Raw genomic sequence first — 26,730 nt, forward strand, 5'->3', positions numbered from 1 at the left:
AAACAGGAAGCTATACAATTTGTTATTTAAAAAAATTACCTATAGTTATTATTCTGGTATCTTCTAATATAGTTGTTCAGGTTTCTAGCAAAACATTTTTAATGATTATAATGCAGATGAATTCCTAGATGATTTAATAAAAAGATAAGATCTTTACTTGAGACCATTATAGAATAAAAAGTTAGACAACTGTGGAGGAATGGTCTGGTGGGAGAGAAATATTAACAAAAGAATCATAGTAAATATAAAGTTACAACTGTGATAATGGTTAAGAAGGAAAGGTACGTGGTATGTATTTATCGGGAGGTCTGGGAAGGAATCCATCAGGAAGAGGTAATTGAGCTAGGATCTGAAGTTTTTGTGTATTTTTTTTTTTTTAACTCGAAGTCTATTTTTTCAGGATTTATTTCTATTAGTAAAGCTAAAAATTACATTTGATCACTTAAATCACAATAGTTACCTTGAAAATGAGAGTAATGAAATGTATATATAATACTGCCCTGAATAAGAATTCTGTGCTTGGTTATTTTAGAGAAGCGGGGGCACTGAAAATGGTGGTTAACCAACATGTATGTACTTCCATGATGTGTTCTCTGTGTGTTTTCTCACATGCGTATCATTAAGACTCCTGACGTTTGACAAAGAAAATCTTTATGGTTAGCATAATATTGTTTCCATAGCCTAGGTTATTTGATAGCTGTTCTTTATCTTTTTTGCTAAATTGAAGAAAAAAATGCTCAAACACAATGTTGTGTTGTGTTAGACACATGCTTTTTTTATTTGCCCGCAGATCCTCATTGAATTTTGTGCAGGTGGGGCCGTGGATGCCGTGATGCTTGGTAAATAACTTTCTTTCTTTATGTTTATGTCTTAAATAACACTTAACAAATCAATGGATTTCAAATATTTATACATATACCTTATTGTTAAGTGAACTTCAGTCAGTTAAGAACTCACCTTAATTATAGTTTTATAGTCTTGGATAATTGTAATAAAATTTTAAAATTAAATGTTGAATATAATATGTGAGGAAAGTAATCTTTTAGCTATTTAATTCTTTTAAAATAAATTCACTGCATATGATCCTTGACAAAGACGGTAAAATACAGAGCCTGCTGGCATATTTTCACTGTGTAAAAGTGCGTATTTGCTTACTTTTCCCTTATAGAACTTGAGAGACCATTAACTGAGTCCCAAATACAAGTAGTTTGTAAACAGACCTTAGAGGCATTGAGCTACTTACATGATAATAAAATCATCCACAGAGATCTAAAGGCTGGCAACATTCTTTTAACCCTAGATGGAGATATTAAGTTGGGTAAGTTTATTCTCTTAAATAAAACATTTGTATTTGTGTTCTGACATTCCCCTCTGTATGTATGTGACTTAATATAGTTTTGTTATGACTCAAATATGTGAAACATGGAGAATTACTCCATATTTTTAATTTTCTAATTTAATTTTTATTTTATTGTTTAAGATTTTATTTATTTATTTTTAGGGAGAGGAGAAGGGAGGGAGAAAGAGAGGAAAAGAAACATCAGTGTGTGAATGAAACATTGATCACTTGCCTCTCACATGCACCCCAGTGGGGGACCAAAACCTCAACCCAGGCATGTTCTCTGACTAGAAATTGAACCGGCGATCTTTCGCTTTGTGGGATGACACTCAACCAACTGAGCCACGCTGGTCAGGGATCCATATTAATTTTTTAAGTACTTCCTTGGATAAATAATAATTCATTATCTTCCAGAATTCCTAAGTGTCGTTATGTGATATAAACACACTTTAAAAAGAAAGTAAGAAAGGATGGATGTTTATTTTTCAGAAAGGCAAACCTTTAAAACTGGTTAGTTCTTTTTTTCCCTTAAATTTTTGCATGTAGACTTAATACTTATAATACATATAGAATATGATATATTGTAGTATGTAAAACTGCTAACTTCATCTTCAATTCTAAACTCAGGTCTAATGTTTAGTTTTCTATTCTATACATGTGGTATCTTGGCTAAAATAACAAAGTAACTAAATATTAGATCTGAAAAGGATGCCTAAAATAAGTATAAGGACTACAGTTTTTACTTTCCTTTTTTACAGTGAGAGAATAAATAAAACTTCATAAGAGAAACAGATGTAGATTTAAATGGGAAATTAATTAATTTCACACACACACACAAATGGAAGATACTTCTTTAAGTATTCCCAAGATAATAATTTTTAAAAAATCTGATAATGTCTGAATTTGTGTATTTTGGAAGGACATCGAAAGAACAAAATATATTAAAAACCATATTGATACCAGTGATCACAGTCATTTCACTTTACATTGTTATGATATTTAAACAGGTATAATTTAATATGCTAAATTTTAACCTTTTTATTTTGAAATAAAAAGGTATGGAAAACCACACAAACAATTTAACTTAAGGCAGTGAATTGGTTCTCTCTCATCCTCAGTTGGTAACCAGTATTTTTAAAAATACCATTACTGGCTGGTGTGGCTCAGCTGGTTGAAAGGTTGCAGTTTAGTTCCCACTCAGGGCATGTAAGAAAGTTGTGGGTTCAGTCCCTGGTTGGGACACGTATGAGAGGCAACCAGTTGATATCTTTCTGTCTCTCCCTCTTTCTGTCCACCTCTCTCCCTCCCACTCTCCCTCTCACTCCCTCTTCAGGTGAAGATAAAATATATACCATTACTAATTCATGAACTTAATTTTATTTATAGGTTTCAAATCTATCACAATTTTTATCCTTATTGAAGCTCACATTGTACCATTTTTGGTCACATTGGCTTGTTAATCTTTTTTGACATGAGTCTGATCTTGGATGGCTTCCTTGTTATTTGTTAGGTTGTGATGTTTCAGGCTTATTTAATTTACCTCCTGTTTATTAGAGTGCTTAGAGAAGTATTAGTGTTGACAGTAGACAGTTGTGTAGGCCTGTTTCTGGACCTCCTTCTCCAGTCATGTTCTGAGGGGAGAAAGTTTTTGAGTAGTGTTAATATGTTCTAGGAAAATACTAGAATAAGTACTGAGGTGGCTTTACCTGAGTACAGAATCCCTTCTGGCAGGAATATTATATTGTGATCTCAGCTCCTTCCTCCAGAATATACAAAGCTTGTAAGTAGAGGAGGTAGGGGTGGGTAATAGGTTAAGGAGTCCTGAATAAATCTATTTATGTTGTATCTTCTGAAAATAATATATTCCAAGTATAATATGTTCTGTTTGCTTATTAATTTATTAATTTAATTATAAAACATTAATTAATGTAATGAAGGACTTTGTACACTATATTAGGAAGCTTGAACTTATTCCACAGGCAATAGGTAGCTGCTTATTTATATTTAAGCAGAAGAACTGCATGGTCAAAAAACAAGAGAACCATATAATAAACACAATTAGAATGTAAGACAGGATTTAATGAGTTTTAAGAGTTCTGCCATCAAAATATCACCAAAGTCAGAATTATAGATATGGTTAAAAATAGTAGCTACCATTTGTTGAGTACGTATTCTGTGCCAGGCCTTAGGGCATGAGCACTAAATGCTGCATTTTGGTATTTATTTAATTTTGGGAATTGTAGCATGTCAGACATGAAACTGATAGATATATGTATGTATGATATTAGGTAATTTACGCAACAATAGCAGTTTTATGTTGCTATTAATGGTTGTCTGAGCCGTAAGCTTAAAAGGTGGGGTTTAACAACTGATTAGACCATATTGTTGCTTTTTCTATAATTTAAGTTGGAAAACATGTTTTTTTAACTTATTTCTTTGTAATATAATTTTATGAGGAAGTTAGCAACCATTTGCTGTCATAAGGCTGCTTTGGTATAATTTCTGTTTTTCACACTGTACAAAAAAAGTTTATGTGTGTTGATTTAATTGTAACAGTACTGGTTGGCATTTGTTTTGAAGTGAATGGACTGGTCTGTTTTAAAGTTAGTATTTTTTCTTTGTTCTGGAGAATTTGTGATCTGAAGGTATATAAAGATGGTGGTATTAAGTGTGTTAATGATGGACTTTTCTGTGGCAATTTTTTTGGGGTGGGTGTGGTAGAAAGAGGGTGGTCAAAATTAGGGTGGTACAGGAGTTATTTTTCTTATACTTCAATAAGAATGACCTTATGAAAGATTTGATATGCTTTCCCCTTTGTTGACTACAGCGAACTTTGCTTAAAACAATAACTAACACTTCTGTATGATTATTTATCTCAAGCGGATTTTGGAGTATCAGCTAAAAACACAAGGACAATTCAAAGAAGAGATTCCTTCATTGGCACACCCTATTGGTATGTATTCATTTTAATGGATTTACAGTGTTAGTTATGTCAGCAGTTACTATACTCATTAATTTGTGACATTAATTGGTGACACTCTTTTATGTGGTTTTCTTAAGCATCTTAATGTTCAGTTCTCTGTTTTCATAGGATGGCTCCTGAGGTAGTCATGTGTGAAACATCGAAGGACAGACCCTATGACTACAAAGCTGATGTTTGGTCCCTGGGTATCACTTTAATAGAAATGGCTGAGATAGAACCACCTCATCATGAATTAAATCCAATGCGAGTGTTGCTAAAAATCGCAAAATCTGAGCCTCCTACATTAGCACAGCCATCAAAATGGTAAAATATTATAAACAAAGCTTTTTAAAAAGCAAAACTTGATGCTTTATTCTTCCAACTTTTAAGGATATTTATGGTACTCTTATAAGTAGAAAACTAGTTTTTGGTATATTTTCCAGATTTAAGGACAATATAAATTCTTATAACTAACTTTTCCCATAAATTTGAAAATACTAGAGATTGGAGTTCCACCTGAAAAAGATATTTTCTGTACCATGAGAAAGTAAGGCATGTATTTGTTTGATCTTATTTGTGGAAATTAATATAGAGGATTTTTGTGATTTTTTTTTTTGGTATACTTGTGAATATATTGTTATATCTCAATGGTTAAAACTTTGAACCAACCTACATATATGTCTAACTTGTATTTATAAATGAGTAACTTACAAAAGCTTAATATTCTCATTAATTAGTTTTCTTATGTTGCATTGATACTGTTGCATACATAATGAACTTAAGCATAATTTATCAGAGTTTTGTTTGATTTTAGTAATAAGAAAATAAAATAGAATATTATTGTTAAAATTTTATTTTGAAGGTCTTCAAATTTTAAGGACTTTCTAAAGAAATGCTTGGAAAAAAATGTGGATTCTAGATGGACAACATCTCAGCTACTGCAGGTAAGATAAGAGTAGTATGACAACAGTAAACCATATAATTGTTTTAACATCTTTTAAAGAAGAATATAATTTCAGACATTGTGCTCTCTTTCCACCTGAATTTCCCTGTGGAAACTCAAAATACATTGCAGTCGTTAACATTTGCTTTACAAACATATGTGCTGCCATTGCATTTAACTTATAAGTCATTCCTCCTGTGCTTTTTTGTTTCAGTTTGTGTTCTTTTCATTTTGTTAGTTATTTCCATTTTGTTAGTTGCTTCCATTTTATCTCTCCAGTTACTGGAAAGCAAGCAACTTGGGGGCAGGGGCATGAGCTAATGAATTTTTATGTCTCTTGAGGGTAAATTTTCAGTAAATGCTGCTGATTTTAACAAATAGTGTTGAAGTGATTGGATAATTTTGTTTTATAGCACGACCTGTTTATAATATTTGAAATGAAATGTTGTCAAATAATTAATATTACAGGTGAACAAAAAGAAAGACAAATCTTGAGGCACTTACTGTTAGGCCGAGTTACTGTTTAACTCCTGCATTGTAGTGTTTTAGGTTGATGTATTTATGTGGGGAAAAGCAGGGAAAATTGCCTTGTTCTGTGCAACTAGTATATCCTTGGGGCACACCTTTATTATTTTACTACCCCACATTTGAAGGCTTAGTCTGTGACAGACACTATTAAGTGCTGTATATACAGAGATAGATAAAGTGTCCTCTTACTCTAAAGAACATTAGAACCTTGTCAAAAAAGAAGATGTTTGTAGACACATCTAACAGAACTTTAAAGCTTTTTATTATTCTTCTGTTGAGGCTTTATACTGGGTTTATGTGTTTTATTATTTTTTACAAACTGGTACATGTACAACTAACTTGAAACTAACTTAAAATTTTTTTTTTGAGTCCTCACCTGAGGACATTTTTTCATTGTTTTCAGAGAAAGAGAGCGAGAGAGAGACAAAGAAATATTGATATGAGAGGGAAACATTGATCGGTGGCCTTCTTGTATGTGCCCTAACTGGGGTTTGAACCCGCAACCTGGGTATGTCGTGGACCAGGAATCAAACCCTTGATCCTTTGGTCCATGGGATAATGCTCCAACCAACTGAGCCACACTGGCCAGGGCTTTACTTTAAATTTTAGATTATGAAATTTAAAACATACACAAAAGTACATGTACTGACTATCCAGAAATAATGTGTTATTATTTTTGACATATTTCCTACAGATTCTTAAAAAAAGGTAGAATAGAGATTGCAGGCAGACCCTACTCCATCCATGTCCTTTATCTCCTTCCTTTCCCAAGTGTAACATTATTTGACATTGTATTTTTCCTACTTATGTATTCATATTTTTACCAAATAATAATTTTTATGTTTTTGAAACTACTTTACAAGCAAGCATTATAGGTGTTATTGAGTGTGCTCTTTTTAATGATCCAACAGCATCCCTTTGTTACTGTGGATTCCAACAAACCAATCCGAGAGCTGATTGCAGAGGCAAAGGCTGAAGTAACAGAAGAAGTGGAAGATGGAAAAGAGGATGATGATGATGAAGAAACAGAAAATTCTCTGGTCAGTATTTAATAGAAAGGAAATTGTATTTAGGTAATTTTTAGAGTTGATTTTGAGGTATGATTACACCTGTGTCTAAGGATTAATTGAAGGTTAGCAGTGGTAGCAGTACAAAACCTTTAATTTTAGAGGTGAAAATTAATAGCAAGTTTACTCTTGCTATCCATTTTTGTCATATTTATTATGTGAAGACTTGTTAATTCTTTAAATTATCTTTATAACTTCATTAGATTTACTGAAAAAAGATTAAATCATTATATATGAATTAAGTAATTTTTAAATATAAATAAATTAGTAAATAAATAAAATGTTGTTTTGGTCACCATCTTAACACTAAAAATGTATAAAATCTTTTTTAGCCAATACCTGCAAGTAAGCGTGCCTCCTCTGACCTTAGTATTGCCAGCTCTGAAGAAGATAAACTTTCACAAAATGCTTGCATTTTGGGATCTGTCTCAGAAAAAACAGAATGTAATACTCCTGAAGATAAATTTAACAGCAGGATTATTAATGAAAAACCCACTACTGATGAGCTCGAAAAAGCTGTGGAGGGTATTGATGGACATATTAATGATACTCATTTAGAAGCTGTGGCTGACCTCCATAATAGAAGGAGAGTAATCGAGGATAATGGGAGAGAGGGGAAGAGACCCAAGCTTGAAAATCTGCCTGACACAGAAGACCAAGAAACAGCAGGCATGAATTCAGTCAGTGAAGGCAAAGAGAATAGTAGGATGACTTTAACAACAAATATTGAACAGAATATGAAACCTGAGGAAGAACAAGATCAGGAAAAGCAAAAGGTATTTGAAAATAAGGTTATAAAATCTGAAGAAGAAATTGAAGATACTACTATTCAAACAGTGGATTTAGTTTCTCAAGAGACTGGAGAAAAAGAGGCAGATATTCAGGCAATTGACAATGAAGTTGAGCTTACAAAGGAAGACACCCAAGAGAATTTGGAAGAAGATGAGAAAATTCAGGAAGATGTGATCAGTGCTGCAGGCAACATGATAGGAACAAATGAGGCAGCAGATGTTGCTCAGAAGGCTGTGGAAAATGATGCTAAGGATGCTGCCCAGAGTAATGATGGGAAAGAAATGGTTGAAAGAGGCCAGGAATTAGCAAGTCAACCCACGGAGGGTCCTGAGATTGGTGGTACTGAGGAAGTTTCTGTTAGAGAAGTAGTTGACACTAATGAAATGGATCAAAAATCTGTGGAAGGTAAAGGTGAAAAACAGTTAATCAACAGTTCCGAGAACATAGTGGAGACCAGGACAAGTGAAGTTGAGGAAATTACTGAGTCAAATAGCACTGAAGAAATAGAGTTCAGAAGTGCAGTGATTCATATTGACCAAAAGGCTTCAGGAAGTGAAAAGCAGGATGTTCATGAGGCCACCACTCAGACAGATACAGAACTAAAAGAAATTCCATGTGAAGTGCCAATTAAAACAGAACCTGAAGTTATTGCTGCTTCACAGCCAAGTGAACCTCAGCCTGTTCCAATACCTAGTATTAACATCAACTCCGAAGATGCAGAAAATAAAGGGGAAATAGGTGCTTTATCAAAAACTGAAACCGTGTTGCTACCAGAATCTGAGAATCAAAAGGAAAATGATACTGATTCAGGCACTGGTTCCACTGCTGATAATAGCAGCATTGACTTGAATTTATCCATCTCCAGCTTCCTAAGCAAAACTAAAGAGAGTGGATCAATGTCTTTACAAGTAAGTGTACATGGGTCCTTCTTTGGGGTTTTCTTTGTCATTTTGGAAATTCAGAATTTATGTGAAACTGATGTATTGAAAACAAAACAGCACTAAATCAATGTAGTATTACCCACATAAAATTGTTTTTTTCCCCTATAAAATCCTTAAGACCTGTGAAGGCAATCAATTAAAAAGAACCAAGGTTCTGGCTGTGACCTTTAAATTTTTTGGTAGTACCTGCTTATTTTTGCCAACTTGATATAAACAGTAATATAGTTGCTTAGTGTGATTTGGGTTCTCTTATTACACATATCTAGATACTATTTTATCAAGAATCAGTAATATATGAGAGAATTGAGAAATTGGAAGAATGAATTTTTTAAAGCACATTTAGGGTCTAAACAGCCCTTGATTTACCATGAGCCCATGCAGATGACCACTTCTGCTTCCTTAGTCATAGCTATCACTACTGCCATGAGAACCATTGTGGGAAAACAAACAAAACCAAAAACTAAAACCTAGAACACTTGCAGTTTCCAGAGAATAATTCTCCAATATTAGCGCACTTAAGAGTTAGCAAGTGGAGCTATGGAGAAGTATGGGATGGACCCCAAGAATCAGTATTTGTAACAAAAGATTCCATGGAATTCTGATGTAGATGAGCCATGGACTAAATAAAGAGTTGGGGTTGACAGGTAGCAGATGAGAAAACTGTGAAAAGTGGAAACAACTTATAGAAACTGACCTTAGGGACAGGACTAGGGCACGACTGATCAGCCTGCCTGTGTGCCCCAAATTATTGTATGTTTTGCCTTGATTGTCTTCATTTTATTTTGTTTCACTGACTGAAATTGAAATTCTGTTACAGTCCATTCACTTAATAGGTAGTGTAACTATGTATATTAACTTTAAAGTTACACTATAAAAATACACTGGTTTTTTAAAAGATCTTGTTTATTTTTAGAGAGAGGGTAAAGGAGGGAGAAAGAGAGGGAAAGAAACATTGATATTGATCAGTTGCATCTTACATGCCCCCAACCGGGCCCTAGCCTGCAACTCAGGAATATGCCCTGACTGGAAATTGAACCGGTGACCTTCACTTTGTGGGATGATGCTCAACCAACTGAATCTCACCAGTCAGGGCCTAATACTTTTTTAAAGTACAAATACTTCATGAGAATTAAGATCATGTTAATTACGGACATTTTAGTAGGAACTGAAGAAATGGAAAGTTTGGAGGTTACAGGGAGGTAGACATAGCTTGGGGGCATGCCCACTTTAGATTTTAGGAGAAGCCTGGATAGGATGCCATAGTCCAGGGCTTAGGCAAAGAAGTGTAAGGATACAGGAAGCCTGGAGAATAGAACAATAAGAGAGTGCAGAAAGGTGACTAGAAAGTGCTGAAGACAAACTTTAAAACTCTAATGCATTTTGAATTTAGTATTTTTACATTCCACTTATGCTCCCTTTGCTTTCTAACCTTTTTTCATATCAAAACCAAGTAGTTATCTGCCCTCAATACTTATGTTTACCAAATGTATTTGTAGGAGTGTTATACTTCTGTTTTTTTTAATTTACATTTAAAAAGCATTTGGATACTGGTCAGGGAAATGAAGAGTCTGGTCTTAATAAAGAATTGTAGGCAATAGCTAGGAAATAAATAGGATTTTTTTGAGATACAAGTAGAGATGCCGTCTTTCTAGTAACTCTAAAATCATGGATACTGGTCAGGGAAATGAAGAGTCTGGTCTTAATAAAGAATTGTAGGCAATAGCTAGGAAATAAATAGGATTTTTTTGAGATACAAGTAGAGATGCCGTCTTTCTAGTAACTCTAAAATCACACATTCATCTCTGACCTTGAGATGGAGGAGAGCTGTTGCTGTTGTTCCTAATGAAATAGATTTTGATTCTCAGTCCTGGCAGTGTTTAAAAATTAGCTGGGGACCCTTTTCAAAATATAAATTTGTAGCTACCCTCAGCCCTATTGATTTAGATTCTTTATGGGATGACTCCCAAGAATTCATTTTTATTTTGTCAGTGGTTCTAAAACTGAAAAGCAGAGATATCTGAGAACCTACAAGGTGAAAAGAGGAAGAAAAAAATGGTTAACATGGAAAACTTTTACTAATTAGTCATTTATGTGAATTGCTCCATACTGTTGTGCCTGATTATGATGTGATATCATAAAAAGTATACATGCACATCATCAAAAAGAATGATTTCATTTGAAAAAATTTTATCTGTAAAGTCATGTGAAAGTCAAATGAGGTATAAGATGATATAACTGGTTCCATAGGTGCGTCTTACTCCTTTGTAGTCTTACTTTGTGTGTGTAGTCTTCATGGCTGTTCAGATTTTTTTTTAAAGAAGAAAATATTTTCTATTTCTAATATTGCCTATATAAAGCCTAACTAAAATAAAATCTCACTCAGGAAACAAGAAGACAAAAGAAAACATTGAAGAAAACACGCAAATTTATTGTTGATGGTGTAGAAGTGAGTGTAACAACATCAAAGATCGTTACAGATAGTGATTCCAAAACTGAAGAATTGAGATTTCTTAGGTGAGTAGAGAAACAACATAATTAAGACTGGTTTTGTGACTCTTTTCAGTCTGTGCAAAGTCTGAAGACTAGAGAAATGAATAAAGTCTTGGCTAATTTTGGATTATTCTTTTATTACTTTTACATTTGAAAAACATTTTTAAAATATTTAAAATATTTTTTAAAGCATTACTTCAAAATGATGCTTTAAAGGTGTAATTACTTAATTTTTGTTACCTTCCTCTGTCATTGCTATTACATTTTATCAGACGCCAGGAACTTCGGGAATTAAGATTTCTTCAGAAAGAAGAGCAGAGAGCCCAACAACAGCTCAATAGCAAACTGCAGCAGCAACGAGAACAAATTTTCCGGCGCTTTGAGCAAGAAATGATGGTAAAGTCTTAGATATTTGTCCCATTTTGTTAATTATGAAATTTGGTGCTTTATGAAAAACCCACTAGCAGTTTTAGAACTTGTTCTCTGGTGACTAGATTTTTCTGGCTTTTGATGTGATGGCCTTTATCTCTTTGGTGTTCTTGATGCCTTTTTTTACCCCTTTGCCTGAAAGGGTCTTCCATCCCAGTCTTCCTATCACCGACTTATAGTGTGATGGTTGTCTTCAATTTTCTTTGATTAGAATCTGTCATGAAAACCTGAAATCTTGAAGGTAGTCGCTGGTTTACAAAGTTCTTTGATGTGCCTATTGTTGGATAATTTTTCAGTGTTATGATTTGACCTCTCAGATTTGTTGACCGAAGATTTTAGGCCAGTCTAAAGCAGTTGTCTTTCAACCTTGCTGAGTGTTAGAACTTATTGGGGGCTTTTTCAAAACACAGTTAATTCTCTGGCTTCTCCAGTTAAGCTTCCACATCCCTATTCACAGCTGCTAGAGAAATTAGTGCTGACTAGTTAAGGGCAATTGTAACTGAGTCTTTTGTTTTTTACCTTGTGTCCAAAGTTAGAAAAGGAATTAGTGATGTGATGTAACAGTTTGATGTTTTATGTTGAACATGTAGCTTAATGTAGGTTAGAAAAAAGATACTTTGAAATGTTACAATGTTTATGCTTTGATCATAGTTCTTTTGCTGTTCTTGTAATTTTAAGTGCTAAGAATTCTTTTATGTGAAGTGTGTATTGTTGATTACTCTGTTCAATCATAACTGAGAATTCCTAAGAAAATAATGAACTTCTTTTTCTCACCAAGTATTTTTATGGTACTGATATTTTATTTTCCAGAAGCTTATAAAAGCTGGCTTTCTTCCCCCCACCAAATATTTTTCAGAATGTTTTGCTTTTTAATTTGTTTAAAGAAAATACCCTTTACAAATATTTAACTCTTATCTTTCCCCCAAATTGCAATGTTATTCAAGCTTTATGTAAGTAGCAATCTTTTGTTGAAAGCATAGATTTATAATTCTAAAAGACTTGTTTTAATGAAATAGGATTTTTAAGAATCTTAATGAAGAAGAGTAAATGTGAAAATGACAATGGGTCATAATTAAAATAGACCAGATAAGAGCTTTGACTTATCAAACATTTTATTGAATAAATGTTGAAATTTTTCTTACTTTAGTACGTCATAGGAATTGTATACTCTTTTGGATTGTCTAAAAATTTTGAACATTCTCTTTTATAATAGAAAAATGTACAGGTGACTATTGAACAATGCAGGGGGTTAGAGGCACTGACCCATGTCTGTCTCCCGTACCCCCCACCCTGCCCTCGTGCAGTCGAAAATCCCTAAAACTTAACTACTGTTGTCCCTCTGTATCCACATAGACATGGGATTGGTTTTTAGGACTCCCCATGGATACGAACATCTGCAGATTTGAAGTCCCTTATATAAAATGGTGTAGAACAGTGCATACAATAAATAGGCCCTCTGCATCCACGGATTCCAAACCATAGATCAAAAGTACTGTTTTCAATTTTTGGTTGGTTGAATCTGTGTATGTGAATCAGCCTGTGTATTTATTGAAAAAAATCTATGTAAGTGGACCTGTGCAGTTCAGATCTGTTCAGGGGTCAGTGTATTTATTTTCCATGTTAGAATAAATGAAATGCTTATCATATTTTAGTTCATTTGACTTGTTCAGTACTACAAAGATTATATATATATTATGTCACTAAATTAAAATACTTAGTTATGTGCTCTTAGTAAATAAACATCTTCATTATAATGAGTTAATATGAGTGATAGAAAATTTAAGTTGATCTTGAGCCACATTGTTTTTCAGAGCAAAAAGAGACAATATGACCAAGAAATTGAGAATCTAGAAAAACAGCAGAAGCAGACTATTGAACGTCTAGAACAAGAACACACAAATCGCTTGCGAGATGAAGCAAAACGCATTAAAGGAGAGCAGGAAAAAGAGTTGTCCAAATTTCAGAGTATTTTGAAGAACCGAAAAAAGGAGGTAAGTGTAACTACCGTTTTAATTATTAAAGCTCTTTTTTTAATGCACATATAAGACTGTCTAAGGGATTAGAAATAATACTTGATAATAATACTAGTTAAATAGCACTAATTCTTTTTTTTGGTGGAGGTTCTTCCCAGCATTCACGTGGGGTAGTAGTAAGGTCAGGTGTTACCTTATTTTACTGCCAAGGAGACTCGAGTAGAAGAGATTTTAATGACCTGTTTATGTTCATGAACTACCATTAAATATTCAGCTAAATGTTGCACCAAGTATTCATTTTTCTTCCAGACTATCATTTCTCTTTCATTAATGCAACATTTAAGGCCTGTGACAGAAATATTTTTTCAAGAAAACTTAAAATATTGTGTTCGCAGGTGGCAATAGTAATTCATCTTATTATTAATTGTAATATTTAATTTATACTTAAATTTTTTTTGAATAGCTTGATTGCCTTTCTTGGTCATTGTGCCAAAACAAAATCTGAGTAACCTGAAATTTGAAATATTATCTATAAATTCATCAAAATGTGAGGTACTTTGAATAATCACAGGTAGAAAATATCTGTAGAGTCATTTGAGTAGAATGAAATTTTTCATTGTTCCTGACACTGTTCTGTACTGTGGTAGAATCTATACATGTGGTATGAAAAATTGTCATTGACTGAGAAAGAAGATTTACATATTGTATTAGGGTGTCTTTTTTTCCCTCAAGTTAAATAAAACTAAGAGAGCTTTATATACTAGCAGTTTTCAGAGATAATCTTATGATTTTTTCTGTACCTTTAGTGTAGGAGGAGAATTTACCTTTTCATGATTATAAAAGATCTCAGGGATAATAATTATGATTACTTCTATTAGATATGAACCAAAATTTCTCAACCAAACCAGTGAATATATATTTTTACTTTTATATGTTTTAAATACCCAGATTCACTGTCTTTAATATTTAAATTATGCATAAAATTGAACATCATATTGTTGAACTTAAAGATCTACTTTAAGAAGGATACAATTATACATTAATGTAGTGTGTTCTATGATTTCTTTAGGTAAAGATGAACAAAATGGTATATAATTTTATTTGAGGTGGCTCCCATATCTAAAAATCAAGTTTTGTCACATTATTATATTTTATATAGAATGGCTCTGTATATCATGATGTATAACTTTTAGTGAGGCTACATGTTAATTCTCTTGAAACCATGGGTAGTTTTCATTGAGAGGTTATTTTTAATAACAGTTTAACTAAAACAAATTTTACAGGTAAATATATAATTTAATCCCAAGTATATAAAAGTCTCCAGTTATTACTGTTTTGGATAGGAGAATTTTAGACAGTGGATATGTTTGACATCATGGTATGCATATTTTAAATAATTATATTATGTATTTTTTCCCTTATCACTAAACTTCTTGCATTTGGGGAGTCTTCCTTTTAATGGTGATTGGTTTCATGAGAAATTACTGATGGGAAATTTTAAATATACTATGTTAAATCAAAATCAGTCTCTTTCACAGACCATCAATAGCATGTGGTGATTTGGAATCTGGTTGCTTTTGGTGCTTCTACTTGTAAACACATGATCTTTTTTTCAAAGTTGGTCTATTTTTAGGTGGAATACATATCTAGAATTTTGAAATGATTTAAAAGAAGGGGCTCTAAAAAATACTTTTGTTTTATCTGGTATAATAAATCATAGCATATTAAAGTGTTATTTTATGAGTGCTTATATTACTGATTTTAAACTTGACAGTTAGATTCGGCTTAAATTGTCAGCAAAGGATAATGTTATTCTAATCCAACACAGAATCATCAAATATGTTCATTTTTGTCACACTGTGTGTAAAATGGTGTGTTTTAAGAAAAAAGAAAATGTAGTATCCATTTACTTCTCCTCTGTGTTTCCTGAGGCTTACTTTCCCTTTTGTTTTTCTTTTTTGTCTCATTTAATAGAAATTATTAAAAACTTTTTTTAAAAATCTTCAACTGAGGATATTTTTATTGATTTTTGAGAGGGATGGTAGAAACATCGATGTAAGAAACATCGATCAGTTGCCTCCCACCCATATGCTGCCCGACCAGGGATCAAACACATAACCTAGGTATGTGCTCTGACCGGGAATTGAACCCAGAGCCGTTTGGTGCATGGGATGACGCTCCAACCAACTGAGCCCCCAGCCAGGGCTAAAATTATTTTTTGATTTTATCGATAAAATTATGAAATGTTTTACTTTTAAAAATGGCATTAGCTTTCCTTATGTCCATTATTTCAAAGTGTCAATAGATAGTTTATAATTTTATGAACTTTCAAGGTTACTTGAGTTTATTACCGTTAGTTCAGCATCAGTGCTTTAAATAATCCTTTACTGGTTGTCTTTGGATCTTTAAGAGGGAATGATATGTAGGGATAATTAAGCAACTAATTAACTTCTACATGGTGTGATGTCCCTTTTCTGCGCTGAGATTAAGCATGTTCTGTCCTTTCATTCTTTTTCACCAAACTAACACCTATGCTAATGCATGTTAAACTTTTTAACAGCTTTAATATTTGACTTGTAGCTTATCTGCTCACATAAATGCTTGCTGTAGAGAAAGTATTATTTCCCCACCTCCTGCATGCTTATACACTGTAGGTTATAAATGAAGTGGAGAAAGCACCCAAAGAGCTGAGAAAAGAGCTCATGAAACGCAGGAAAGAGGAGCTTGCACAAAGCCAGCATGCTCAGGTAACAGCAGCAGCTTAATGCTACTAAAAACAGAAAGCAGCATTATACTCACACCTCAATAAACCATGGTTGAAAGGGCAAATTTCAACTGTACTTATATGATACTGACTTTTCCTTGCACAAACGTTCCCAGAGCATTCTTTATGTAGTAATAAAATGCACACTAATGGTGACATTTAAGTTGCTAACATGAACTTAAGTGGAATGTTTGGGAAATTGACACCAGATGAAATAAACAAGTATGTTAATGTATAATCCACTGTATTCTTATTTTAATCATGATGGAAGCTTATATTTTTATGTAGTAATAACAGTGTTTGGTAAAAGACATTCAGGACAGAAAAATATAGAGGGTGAGTATGAAAAGAATGCCTATAAAAGGCTGTTATTTCTAAAAAGTTCAGTTAAAAGAAAAATGGTCACTGGTGATATTAAATGGTAGGTCAGACATTTATTACTGTTAAACTCAACAACATAATCAGCTTAAAACCTGATTGTAAACATTAAGTCTGTTGTTTTTCTTTTTGATTCAGAATCTAGCAGTTAAAAAAATACTTACTTTTATTTATATTAAGTTTGAGTCTGGATAATAAGGCTGAGCCAATTATGATGGGTGAATTCTTTATAAAACTAGATAAGTATTTTCAACATATTCTTCTAGAATTATTTCACATGACTCTACAGAGGTTTTTTTTATGCTAGGAATCATCTTTTTTAAAATTAAGTTTGCACTCAGACTAGAAGCAAAGAAAAGTGAGTTCGGTTTGTAGTTACATATGTCAGTGGCAGAAGAGACATGGATTATATATTAACTGTTGCTTTATATTATCTTTTCAATGTGGTTTTATATAATTTAAAAAGTGGTTCTCAGACTTTTAAATTTTATAGACCTATGAAAAGAAACATAAAAATAACAAAAACTCCATTGATAAATGGATTGCCATTAAAATTTTTTTTGTTTTTACCAAGTAAAGATGGTTTAAAAACTGCTGTTTACTTGTCACCATCATTTCAAAGGAGAGGCTCTTTTAACACCATGAAAAATAGGAAAACTATGTCAGTATTTAAAATTTTAATAAAAAACTAGTCTATTTGGATAAATTTAGTTTTTGCTGTGAGCCAGTGAAAAATTTTGTCTTGGCCATTGTGGAGGTCACTAAACAGGAAACACAGTGTTTGCTCTGTGTCATACACCGCTCTAAATGCTTTACCTGTATAAACTCATCTAACCTCACAACGCATGAGGTGTAGTTACTCTTATGACCTGCATCCTACAGTGAGGGAACAACTCTAAAGCACAGGACAGTTGAGTGACTTTCCCAGGGTCACACATCTAGTTAACAGTAGAACCAGAATTTGTGTCCAGGCAAGTTTGGTTCCACATTTCGTGCACTGAACCACCGTACCACTCTCCCTCCCATATCAAAGCTCCCCTTTCTGTGCCAAATCTAAACTCTCACCAGCTTAGCTTCTCAATTATTGCCTGTGTGTTTTTACTAGATGAAAAGGAAGTCCTTGATGGTTGTACATATATTTTTGGATAATGTGGATTTTAAACCACCTAATAATAATACGCTTTTGCTTTGTAAAGAAATATAAACTTTTTAAATTCCAAAAGGTAATTATATCGGACTGTAGAGTTGAAATTAAGAATTTATTGTTGAATAAATTAGGTAATCCTATGCTTTAATAAAACTGTTGGTGATTATTCAAATAATTTTGCTAGCCTTTATTTTCTAATGAGAGCTGAAAGCAATAATTTCTTTTTGTAAATTTAATGAAGAATTTAGTAATTAACGAATTTGAAAAGTATTCCTCTTTAGCTACTGCTTTCAATGAAGATGCTAAAACTTGATAACTTTACAGAATCTATTTTAAACATTTTTGAGAGTTTATGAATAATAACCATATAGTCATAAAGCTAGAATGTTATTTGGTCATCTGGTCCAGTGGTTTTCAAACTGTGCTTCCAGGAGCTCTTGAGTTTGGAAGAAGCACCTCGAGGATACTTCAGAAAGCAAGGACTGTGGGGCTCTGGGCTCCTGCTTCCACTTCAGCTCAAGCAGCACTATTTTTTATTTGTTTTATAAATTTTATATATGAGGCCTGTCCAGAAAGTATCCAGCCATGTGTTATGAAAAATAGAGACATTGATCGAAGGTATAAGAAACATTGTACACAGAACAATGATGCCTCAGTCCCCTTCAAAGTAGGTACCTTGAGACCTCACACAGTTTTTATAGTATCTCAACTATTCAAAATACTCTGCAAAATCCTTTGTTGGAATTGCTGTCAGCTGCCCCGTTGTATTTTTCTGAATCTCATCAAAGGTCTGAAATCTCTTCCCTTTCAAAAGTGATTTTAGTTTTAGGAAAAACCAGAAGTCATGGGCTGTCAAATCTGGGCTGTAGGGGCCTGAGTCAGCTGGGTGATTTGGTGTTTTGCCAAAAAACTCTGCATGAGACATGATGCATGAGTTGGCATGTTGTCGTGATGAAGCTGCCAGTCACCAGTTGCCCATAGCTGCGGCCTTCTGAGTCATCCAGATAGTTTCCACAGAGGAATGTTCAAGCCTAATGCAAAATTTGATGGAGATTTGCTGCTCTGTGCGCTCAGTCATTTTGAATGTGACAGCTGCACAGTACACATGCTCACTCAGTTGTGTATATGCCCCCATTGACTAATACAGTGAAGTCATCATTGTTCATGTATGTGCATTCCAGCCCTACTCTCCTTGGCTGCCAGGTTACATTGATGTTGTGCAAACTGTTCTTGTTATATTAACAATGGCTGGACTTTTTCCAAACAGATCTCATATTTTTGGTGAGTTTTTTTTAAAAGAGGGTTTGACTGGTTTAAAAATAATGCCAGCAAACTAGAGTTTGGAAACCATTGATGTAGTTCAAATCCTTCATTTTACAGAGCAGAAAGAGGCCCATCTGTTTCAGGCCTCAAGAAACTCAACATTTATATGATTATTTTTTCCATTTACAAAAGTCATTCAGCTGTATTCTCACCTGGGAGGTGCATTGTATTCTGATCCACAGGGTCTTGCTCAGGTCATGATTCAGTCTTTTCAGTTGTCATCTTGTGCAGTCTTCAACGCCCCAATGCAGGACGTAAGTCCCGGTGCCTGTAGGAGGTTGCCTTCTCCTGTTTTACTTGCTTTTTCTTTGGCTCACATGTGCCTTTTCATTGTTAGCTTTATTTGTTAAAATCTTAGAAGATTGGTAGATGATAATGTTATTAATGACAATAACAGTGATAACCTGACATGACCTTCATAGTACAGTATCCTTCAGAGTTTTCACATTTGATTCTCACTGCCACCATCCTTATATAGGGATGGAGTGTATTCATTTTACAAGTGAAGAGATCAAGGCACAGAAGTCTAAGTGATCTGCCTAAAGTCACAAACACATTAATGGTAGAGGTGGAATTAGAACACTTCTAATTCAGTGTTCTTTTTCTGTCGACTCTACCACAAATTTTAATTTGAGATTTTCATATTTTTCAAGAAGTATCTTCCCAGTAGTATTTTATGAGCTTTGCACATGTGAGAAATTGAATGCTGTGATTAGATTTTTATCTTTGTGTGAAGTGACATTTTGATTGCACATATGTTTATGTAGATGCTTTAATTATGGGTATGGTCAGAAAAGCCATATTAAAAGTGGTGATTTTAGTTCCATTTAACTAGTTTTCACTATTCAAATTGCCCGTAATGAATAGTGAGTTGCTATTCTTCTTGTTGTAGTTTTAAATTGAGTCTGTCATTCCAGGCTGTATTCTTTCTCACAGTTTCTATGGGAAAGCGACTAGCTCATGTAACACTATAATTTTTGTTTGTGATGTTTGATATACATAACTGGAGTAGATAGAATACAGCTTGATTTCAACCTCTTCTTTCCCCTCTCCTGAAATTAGACTTATTTTTTTTATTATTGGCAGCTGTTGGGCTCTATAGTTTTCTAAAAAAAGTAAGCAAAACATTAATTTTTAACGAGAGGGAGAAGAAATCATGAATTACGATCACTTTTCTGATCATTACCATTTTTAGCTTTTCTTTTGAGTTAAAATGATAAAATACTGTACAACTAGCCCAAGATATCATAACCCTTCCTTATAGTGTTCTAGAACCCAACGTATTTTTCATATTCTTAGTTCTCTGATTATATGATAAAATTACTTATCAGAATTCACTTACACATTTAAAGGACACTCATTTTACAACTTATATGTTCATTTTTAAATTATTTGTCACTCTTAGTGATCAGATTAATCTGTTAGTTTTTTAGGACGACTATAACTTGTACAATCTTTTTTGGAATGTAACATCACTTTTTATTTAGATCCTAAGAATAATTTCTAATTAAAAACTTAACATCATGAACATATTTATTGTACTTGTCTTTTGAAGTTAGGAAATTTAATGGAAGCGCAATAATATTAAAATTTCATTTCTTTTGAGGTAATAAAATATATTATTTAGTGTGTCAGGGACCTTTTGAATCCATAGGTCTATAAGGTAGCTGGCGTCTTTGCCAACTCTGATTGTTAGGAAGCACTTCGGTATGTTGCCTGCCTTGACTCTTACCTGTTGATTTACATTTCACCACCCCCTGGAGCAGAGCAATGCTAGTTCTGCCTGCGTCTATAAACAGTCTTAGCTCTTCTTTTCCCCTCATTTATTATTAGCTACTTCAGGGCATGCTGTAGTTCTTTCAGTCATTCACTGTGTAGCATGTTTTCTGGACCCTTTATTCCCAGCTTTGAGTTTTCTGTGGTTTACTTTAGAACTTTTGAAAGTGCAATACTGATGAGAGAGGCCCACTACTCTTTATGTGAACTGAAAACCAATTTGGGACCAACAGAGGAGAAGCTCTTTGAAGGCAGTATTGTCTTTTAATAGACTTAATAACCCTGTAACTAGTACAGTGCCCACCATTGACTTAAGTGCTTAATAAAGGTTTTCTTTGAATTTAATTCTTTCTTTTTTAAAATACTTATTTATTTTTAGAGAGAGGGGAAGGGAGGGAGAGAGAGGAGAGAAACATCAGTGTGTGGTTGCCTCTTGTGTGCCCCCAACTGGGGACCTGGCTCACAATCCAGTCATGTGCCCTGACTGGGAATTGAACTAGTGACCCTTTGGTTCACAGGCTGGCACTCAATCCGCTGAGCCACGCCAGCCAGGGCTGAATTGAATTCTTTTATTGTTTATCTATATGTAAATATATTATAGTAATGTGACCAAAAATTACACTGATGAGAAATTACATTCTCTTTTTTAGTGGCACTGGCTTAGATTTACCTTCTTAATTTTCACATAAATATTCATTTAATCTTATACTTTTACACTTGATTTCTTTGAGCCTAAATGTAATATTTATATTTATGCTAGTTAATTTGGACCCATTGTTTCTGTCCACACAGATTTTTAAAAAGTTGTATGCAAACCAGTGGTAAAAATGTTGAACAAAAGAAAACCCTTTGATATATTTGGAGGTTATAGTAAGTTTATGTAACAAATTTGCATATAGAAATTTTATGATGAAGTTAGAAAAACAATTTTTATTATAATTGATACTTACTGTAAGACAAAGAAAAGCTAGAACAACTTACCTACTTTGTTGTAACTGCTTAAAAGATAGACATGGAGATTTTTCATCTCTTTAAATAAAACTTAAAAGGCTTTAGTCTATAGAGTTGAATTTAAATATTCATTTAGTTTTAGTTACTCTTTGCTGTGATAGTGTCTGTAATCAAGTTGGCAATCGTATTTTATAGAGGCAATTCATTAGTCTTTTTGCTACTGTATATTTATATTTATGCTAAAATACAAATTACGATGCAGAAGAGACAGTAGCAGTTGTGACTCTGAATTAGCTTGAAAAGGACATCGTGAATGGTAAGATTTGATCCTTACCTCCAGAGACAGTAGTAAAGCAAGCATCTGAAGGAACACTGCATTGAAGGTCAGGCTGGCAGTGGTCTAGATCCTCCAAGACTGTCCAAGGCCTAAATACAGTTCCACAAAGGATCTTGGGGCTTCATCTTCTCTAGCATGCACAAGAAGAGGAATTATAGGTGAAGTGTTACTTCAACACTAAATTTTTAAATCCACACTCAAATTGATCATAATATCCCTTAAACTATTAGAAACTACAATAACTGACAAGAGAGGGATGGCGATCCAAGCATTTCCTGGGAAAAGAGACATTTCTTCAGTTTGGTTATTGCTTTTCTTTCTTCTGTAAAGTTAATAGCATGAAGATCATAAGTCACTCTAACTTTTCCTTTTGAAGGATATTTTTAAAACAAATTTGCCATTTAGGCAAATAGTATGTGCTTAATAAATATTTGTTGAATGAGTAAATTCCAAACATGTTAGTAGAGTTCTCTGATTATAGGAATTTTTACAGACTTATAAAATGTAGGTCATTTCCTATTCATAGTTCATGTTTCTCTAGCAATGTACTATTTCTTCAGTCCTCAAACTGTTGTTCTTTTTTAGGCACAGGCTGTCGATACAGAAACTATCTTTCTCTGTTAGTGTAGGCATAGTATTTCTTCCTAACTCTTTATTTCTTAGAGAAACAGTATAAAATTCTGGTATCTGTTTTATTTTCTCTTTACTGCCTTTCTTTCTAAAAGGCATTTCTTGTTCTTGTTTTGTCCGCAGTATAGTGGAATGGATAGTCAGTTTTAGAAGATGTAAATTTATTATTTTCCCAAAGATGACAGTGGAACAAGGCATTTTTATTATGAATGAATAATATATATTTTTGTATATTCTTAATAATGAGTTTAGAATAATATGTATCCTAGTACATTTTTCTGGGCTTGCATTGGATGACTAATACATTTATATACACACACACACTATATATATATAATTTTGGTATTTTTTAATTTCACTAACTTTAGAAATTTGATTTACAAATCTTGTTAACCACTAATAAGTGGATGTTTTGCTCAGTAAATACTTATTAACTGATGGTAAACTATGTCTGATAGGAACAAGACTTTGTTCAGAAGCAACAACAAGAATTAGATGGCTCTCTGAAAAAGATCATCCAGCAACAGAAGGCAGAGTTAGCAAACATTGAAAGAGAGTGCCTGAATAACAAACAACAGCTCATGAGAGGTATATGAAATCGTGTGGCATATGTGAATATGGAAAATGATATCTCAAAAACATTGCTGAGATCCACCTTGAAAGTTATGGGAATGCTTTACTTTGCTAGAGTGGTAGAGGGAAAGACAAAGTTGAGGCAAATAAGAGGGAAAAAATTATAAAATTAAGAAATATTGGTGAGATAGAATTCCTTTTTGACAGAAGTGAACATAGACATATGGGGGAGAGAAATTAGGGGAAAAGGGGACAACTGTAATTGAAAAATCAAAATTAAAAAAAAAAAAAAAAAAAAACTTCTTGTCCAGATGATGCTAGAAATATACCTGAATAATTTTATAAACTCATTATTTTTTATAATTGGTGGTATATTTAATGGCAACATGATACAATGGGGTTTTAAGCGCTTATTTGCCTTAAGAAGTAGCTTAGATTTTTAAAAAAATTCTCACGAAGATGATTACGTGAAATTGCTATTGGAGGTGGAGCATTCTCTGTTACAGGACATTAGAACAGAACTGAAAGTAGTAATAGATATTATCTTTAAATTGGTAATATTTCATTTATAACTCCAAATGTCAGAGTTTGTAAAAGTTAGTGTATATAGAACACTTTCATGTAAATTTATGTAAATTTAAAATGAAGACCAATGTACATTAGTAAAAAGATCAAAGTGACATTTTGAAAATTGCTTTTTTCTTTTAGCTCGAGAAGCTGCAATTTGGGAGCTTGAAGAACGACACTTACAGGAAAAACACCAGCTGCTCAAACAGCAACTTAAAGATCAGTATTTCATGCAAAGACATCAGTTACTTAAGCGCCATGAGAAGGTTAATGAAAACTTACTTTCTCTTTTGTTCATTTTAAAGTTTGCAGAGTGAGGATTTCACTTTTGGAAATTATATGTCTTAGAGAATGCATTTTAGATTATTTTATTTGGTCCTAAAATGCCTTTGATGAAGTTTGGAGTAATTAATTGTATGTTGATCATGATTGCAGACGTCTTTTTTTACAAATTTCAAGGAAGGTAACTCTAATGCTTAATGGCCCCTGATAATGTTCATCGTGGCCTCTTAAAGGTGGTTGTTGTGGCTCTATTGTTCAAATATATCAAAAATGTGGACTCCCTCTGCTTAGTAAAAGAGAGTTTCAACACAAGTTATTACTTATAGCTTTCTCTTTTTCTTATAATTTTTTTTTTTTGCCTAATATTTTGCTGGTTTGTATGCCACAGGGAGAGAGTAATTTTGGGAAGCAACAATAAAATGGCATGTCTGAGCATATGTGTGGGTCCTGAGTATTATATCTGCATCACTGAATTCTGTTTTAAACTTTCTTAGGAAACAGAACAAATGCAGCGTTATAATCAACGACTTATTGAGGAATTGAAGAACAGACAGGCTCAAGAAAGAGCAAGATTGCCTAAGATTCAGCGCGGTGAAGCCAAGACTCGAATGGCCATGTTTAAGAAAAGTTTGAGAATCAACTCAACAGCCACCCCAGAGCAGGACCGTGAAAAAATTAAACAGGTAAGTAAGCAAGTTATTCTCTTTTAGGTTAAACAAATTTGGATGACCTTTTGGAGTGCCACATAATTGTGATGGAAACATTTAGAGCCACCTTGCACCTGTTGTTGCTCACTTTGGCTCAGTGGGTTGGGGCTATATACATGGCATGCACACCAACTTGCCTTCCTAGGGCGGTGGCCACAGAGGGCAGAAGAGCCCTCCCTCCCATGACCCACCCACCCCAGTTCCTGGGCTAGACTGGTCCTAATACCAGCCCTTGGAATGGGATGACTTGGGCAGCTTTTTAAGTAACAACAGATGGTCTCACTGTATTTCTATAATCACAGGCACCAAATACAAATTAATTGAGGTTAGCAGATAGGAAGGACAAGGTTTTAATCAGAAGTCCTCCCTTCCCCATGACATACACTTCATCTTTGAGTCACAGCATATTATTACTTGCAGCTTTAATTTATTGTACTTTGTTTTCTTGAATTGCTTAATTATACTGTTGGAAGATGCAGAAGTTACATTGCTTGTTAACCATACTTTTGTTTTTCTCATTTATAGTTTGCTGCTCAAGAAGAAAGGAGGCAGAAAAACGAGAGAATGGCTCAGCATCAGAAGCATGAAAATCAAATGCGGGACCTTCAGCTGCAGTGTGAAGCCAACGTCCGAGAGTTGCATCAGCTGCAGGTGAGACCTGGAAGCTCAAAAGCAAAACTGGTGGTCGATGGGCAGCACAAATTGGAGAAAATAATAGTTAACCAAAGTGAATGCACTTTACTCATGAAGATGCTGGTGTTTATTTCCTGTGTAGACCCAAATGAAGTATCATAGGCACTTGTTTGGATTTCATATAACTATGGTTAATATAATATGAAGCTAAATTACAGCTTAAGAAGTTGAATCTTTCAAAAGCAGTATTGAGTATTTTTAGTATATTTTCAAAGAAGATGAACAGAGTTTTCAAAATGGTGTAGACAGCCCTGACCAGTGTGGTTTAATTGGTTAGAACATCATGCCATAAACCAAGACGTCATGGGTTCAGTTCCTGGTCAGGGCACATACCTATGTTGTGGGTTCTATCACCAGTTGGGGCACGTATGGGAGGCTAATGTTTCTCAGATTGATGTTTCTCCCCCTTTCTCCCCTGCCCCCCTCCCTTCCTCTCTCTCTTAATCAATTTAAAAAAAATGAGGCTATGACTCATTTCATATAATTTGAACCTCAGTAATAGCCTAGGCTTTGATGAGTAATTTATTATTTTGGAAGATAACTGTATCTGAAAAATTGCTGTATTGATCTGAAGTTTTTTAACCCAAACTATTTTCAGAATGAAAAATGTCACCTATTGGTGGAGCACGAGACTCAGAAACTAAAGGAGTTAGATGAAGAACACAGCCAGGAATTAAAGGAATGGAGAGAGAAATTGAGACCTAGGAAAAAGGTAATTTTAAAAGCTTTAATTAAAATGTTTGTGTTCGTCTGTGTGTCCATCCATTCATCCATCCATCTATTCATCCACCCATCCTTCCAGCTATTGGCTCTTTAGCTAGTATGTATCAGGTACAGGAGATACAGTACCTGAGGTGAGGAGACAAAGTCCCTGCACCCCAAAGGTTCAGAATTGAATGATAAGCAATTATAGATAAGTAGGATTATTGCTTGGAAAGAGTTAAGTTCAAGATACAGGGGTTAAGGGGGTTAAATGGTAATGGAAAAAATATAATAAAAAGAAAAAGAGGGAAATGGAGCACAATTTGCAAGCAAAGGAGAAGGAGTGCTGAAATCTGCCTGGGCGAGTCGGAGAAGCTTTAGACAGAACGTGCCTTGTAAGACAAGTGAGGCTTGAAGGGTGAGTAAGTAAGAGCTT

The 26,730-nt window shown here is 33.9% G+C and overlaps 1 protein-coding gene across 2 annotated transcripts in view; it reads left to right on the forward strand.

Annotated features, from left to right (window-relative positions):
• The window catches only part of SLK (STE20 like kinase), a 45,033-nt gene that overhangs the window by 14,803 nt on the left and 3,500 nt on the right, over nucleotides 1-26,730 (forward strand). Inside the window, exons 3-18 of one of the 2 annotated variants that reach the window (XM_090278548.1) lie at nucleotides 791-839; nucleotides 1,169-1,318; nucleotides 4,220-4,292; nucleotides 4,431-4,625; nucleotides 5,164-5,245; nucleotides 6,684-6,812; nucleotides 7,172-8,539; nucleotides 10,956-11,086; nucleotides 11,335-11,458; nucleotides 13,303-13,482; nucleotides 16,119-16,211; nucleotides 23,229-23,358; nucleotides 24,052-24,176; nucleotides 24,687-24,875; nucleotides 25,425-25,550; nucleotides 26,191-26,304. In XM_090278548.1, coding sequence (XP_090134674.1) covers nucleotides 791-839; nucleotides 1,169-1,318; nucleotides 4,220-4,292; nucleotides 4,431-4,625; nucleotides 5,164-5,245; nucleotides 6,684-6,812; nucleotides 7,172-8,539; nucleotides 10,956-11,086; nucleotides 11,335-11,458; nucleotides 13,303-13,482; nucleotides 16,119-16,211; nucleotides 23,229-23,358; nucleotides 24,052-24,176; nucleotides 24,687-24,875; nucleotides 25,425-25,550; nucleotides 26,191-26,304 — 3,258 coding nt within the window. The remainder of the gene's footprint in view (nucleotides 1-790; nucleotides 840-1,168; nucleotides 1,319-4,219; nucleotides 4,293-4,430; nucleotides 4,626-5,163; nucleotides 5,246-6,683; nucleotides 6,813-7,171; nucleotides 8,540-10,955; nucleotides 11,087-11,334; nucleotides 11,459-13,302; nucleotides 13,483-16,118; nucleotides 16,212-23,228; nucleotides 23,359-24,051; nucleotides 24,177-24,686; nucleotides 24,876-25,424; nucleotides 25,551-26,190; nucleotides 26,305-26,730) is intronic. The other variant, XM_090278550.1, reaches the window with a different exon arrangement.

The sequence above is a fragment of the Furipterus horrens genome, unplaced genomic scaffold (genome assembly GCF_987537825.1).
Source record: "Furipterus horrens unplaced genomic scaffold, mFurHor1.1.pri manual_scaffold_5, whole genome shotgun sequence".
Classification (NCBI taxonomy): Eukaryota; Metazoa; Chordata; class Mammalia; order Chiroptera; family Furipteridae; genus Furipterus; species Furipterus horrens.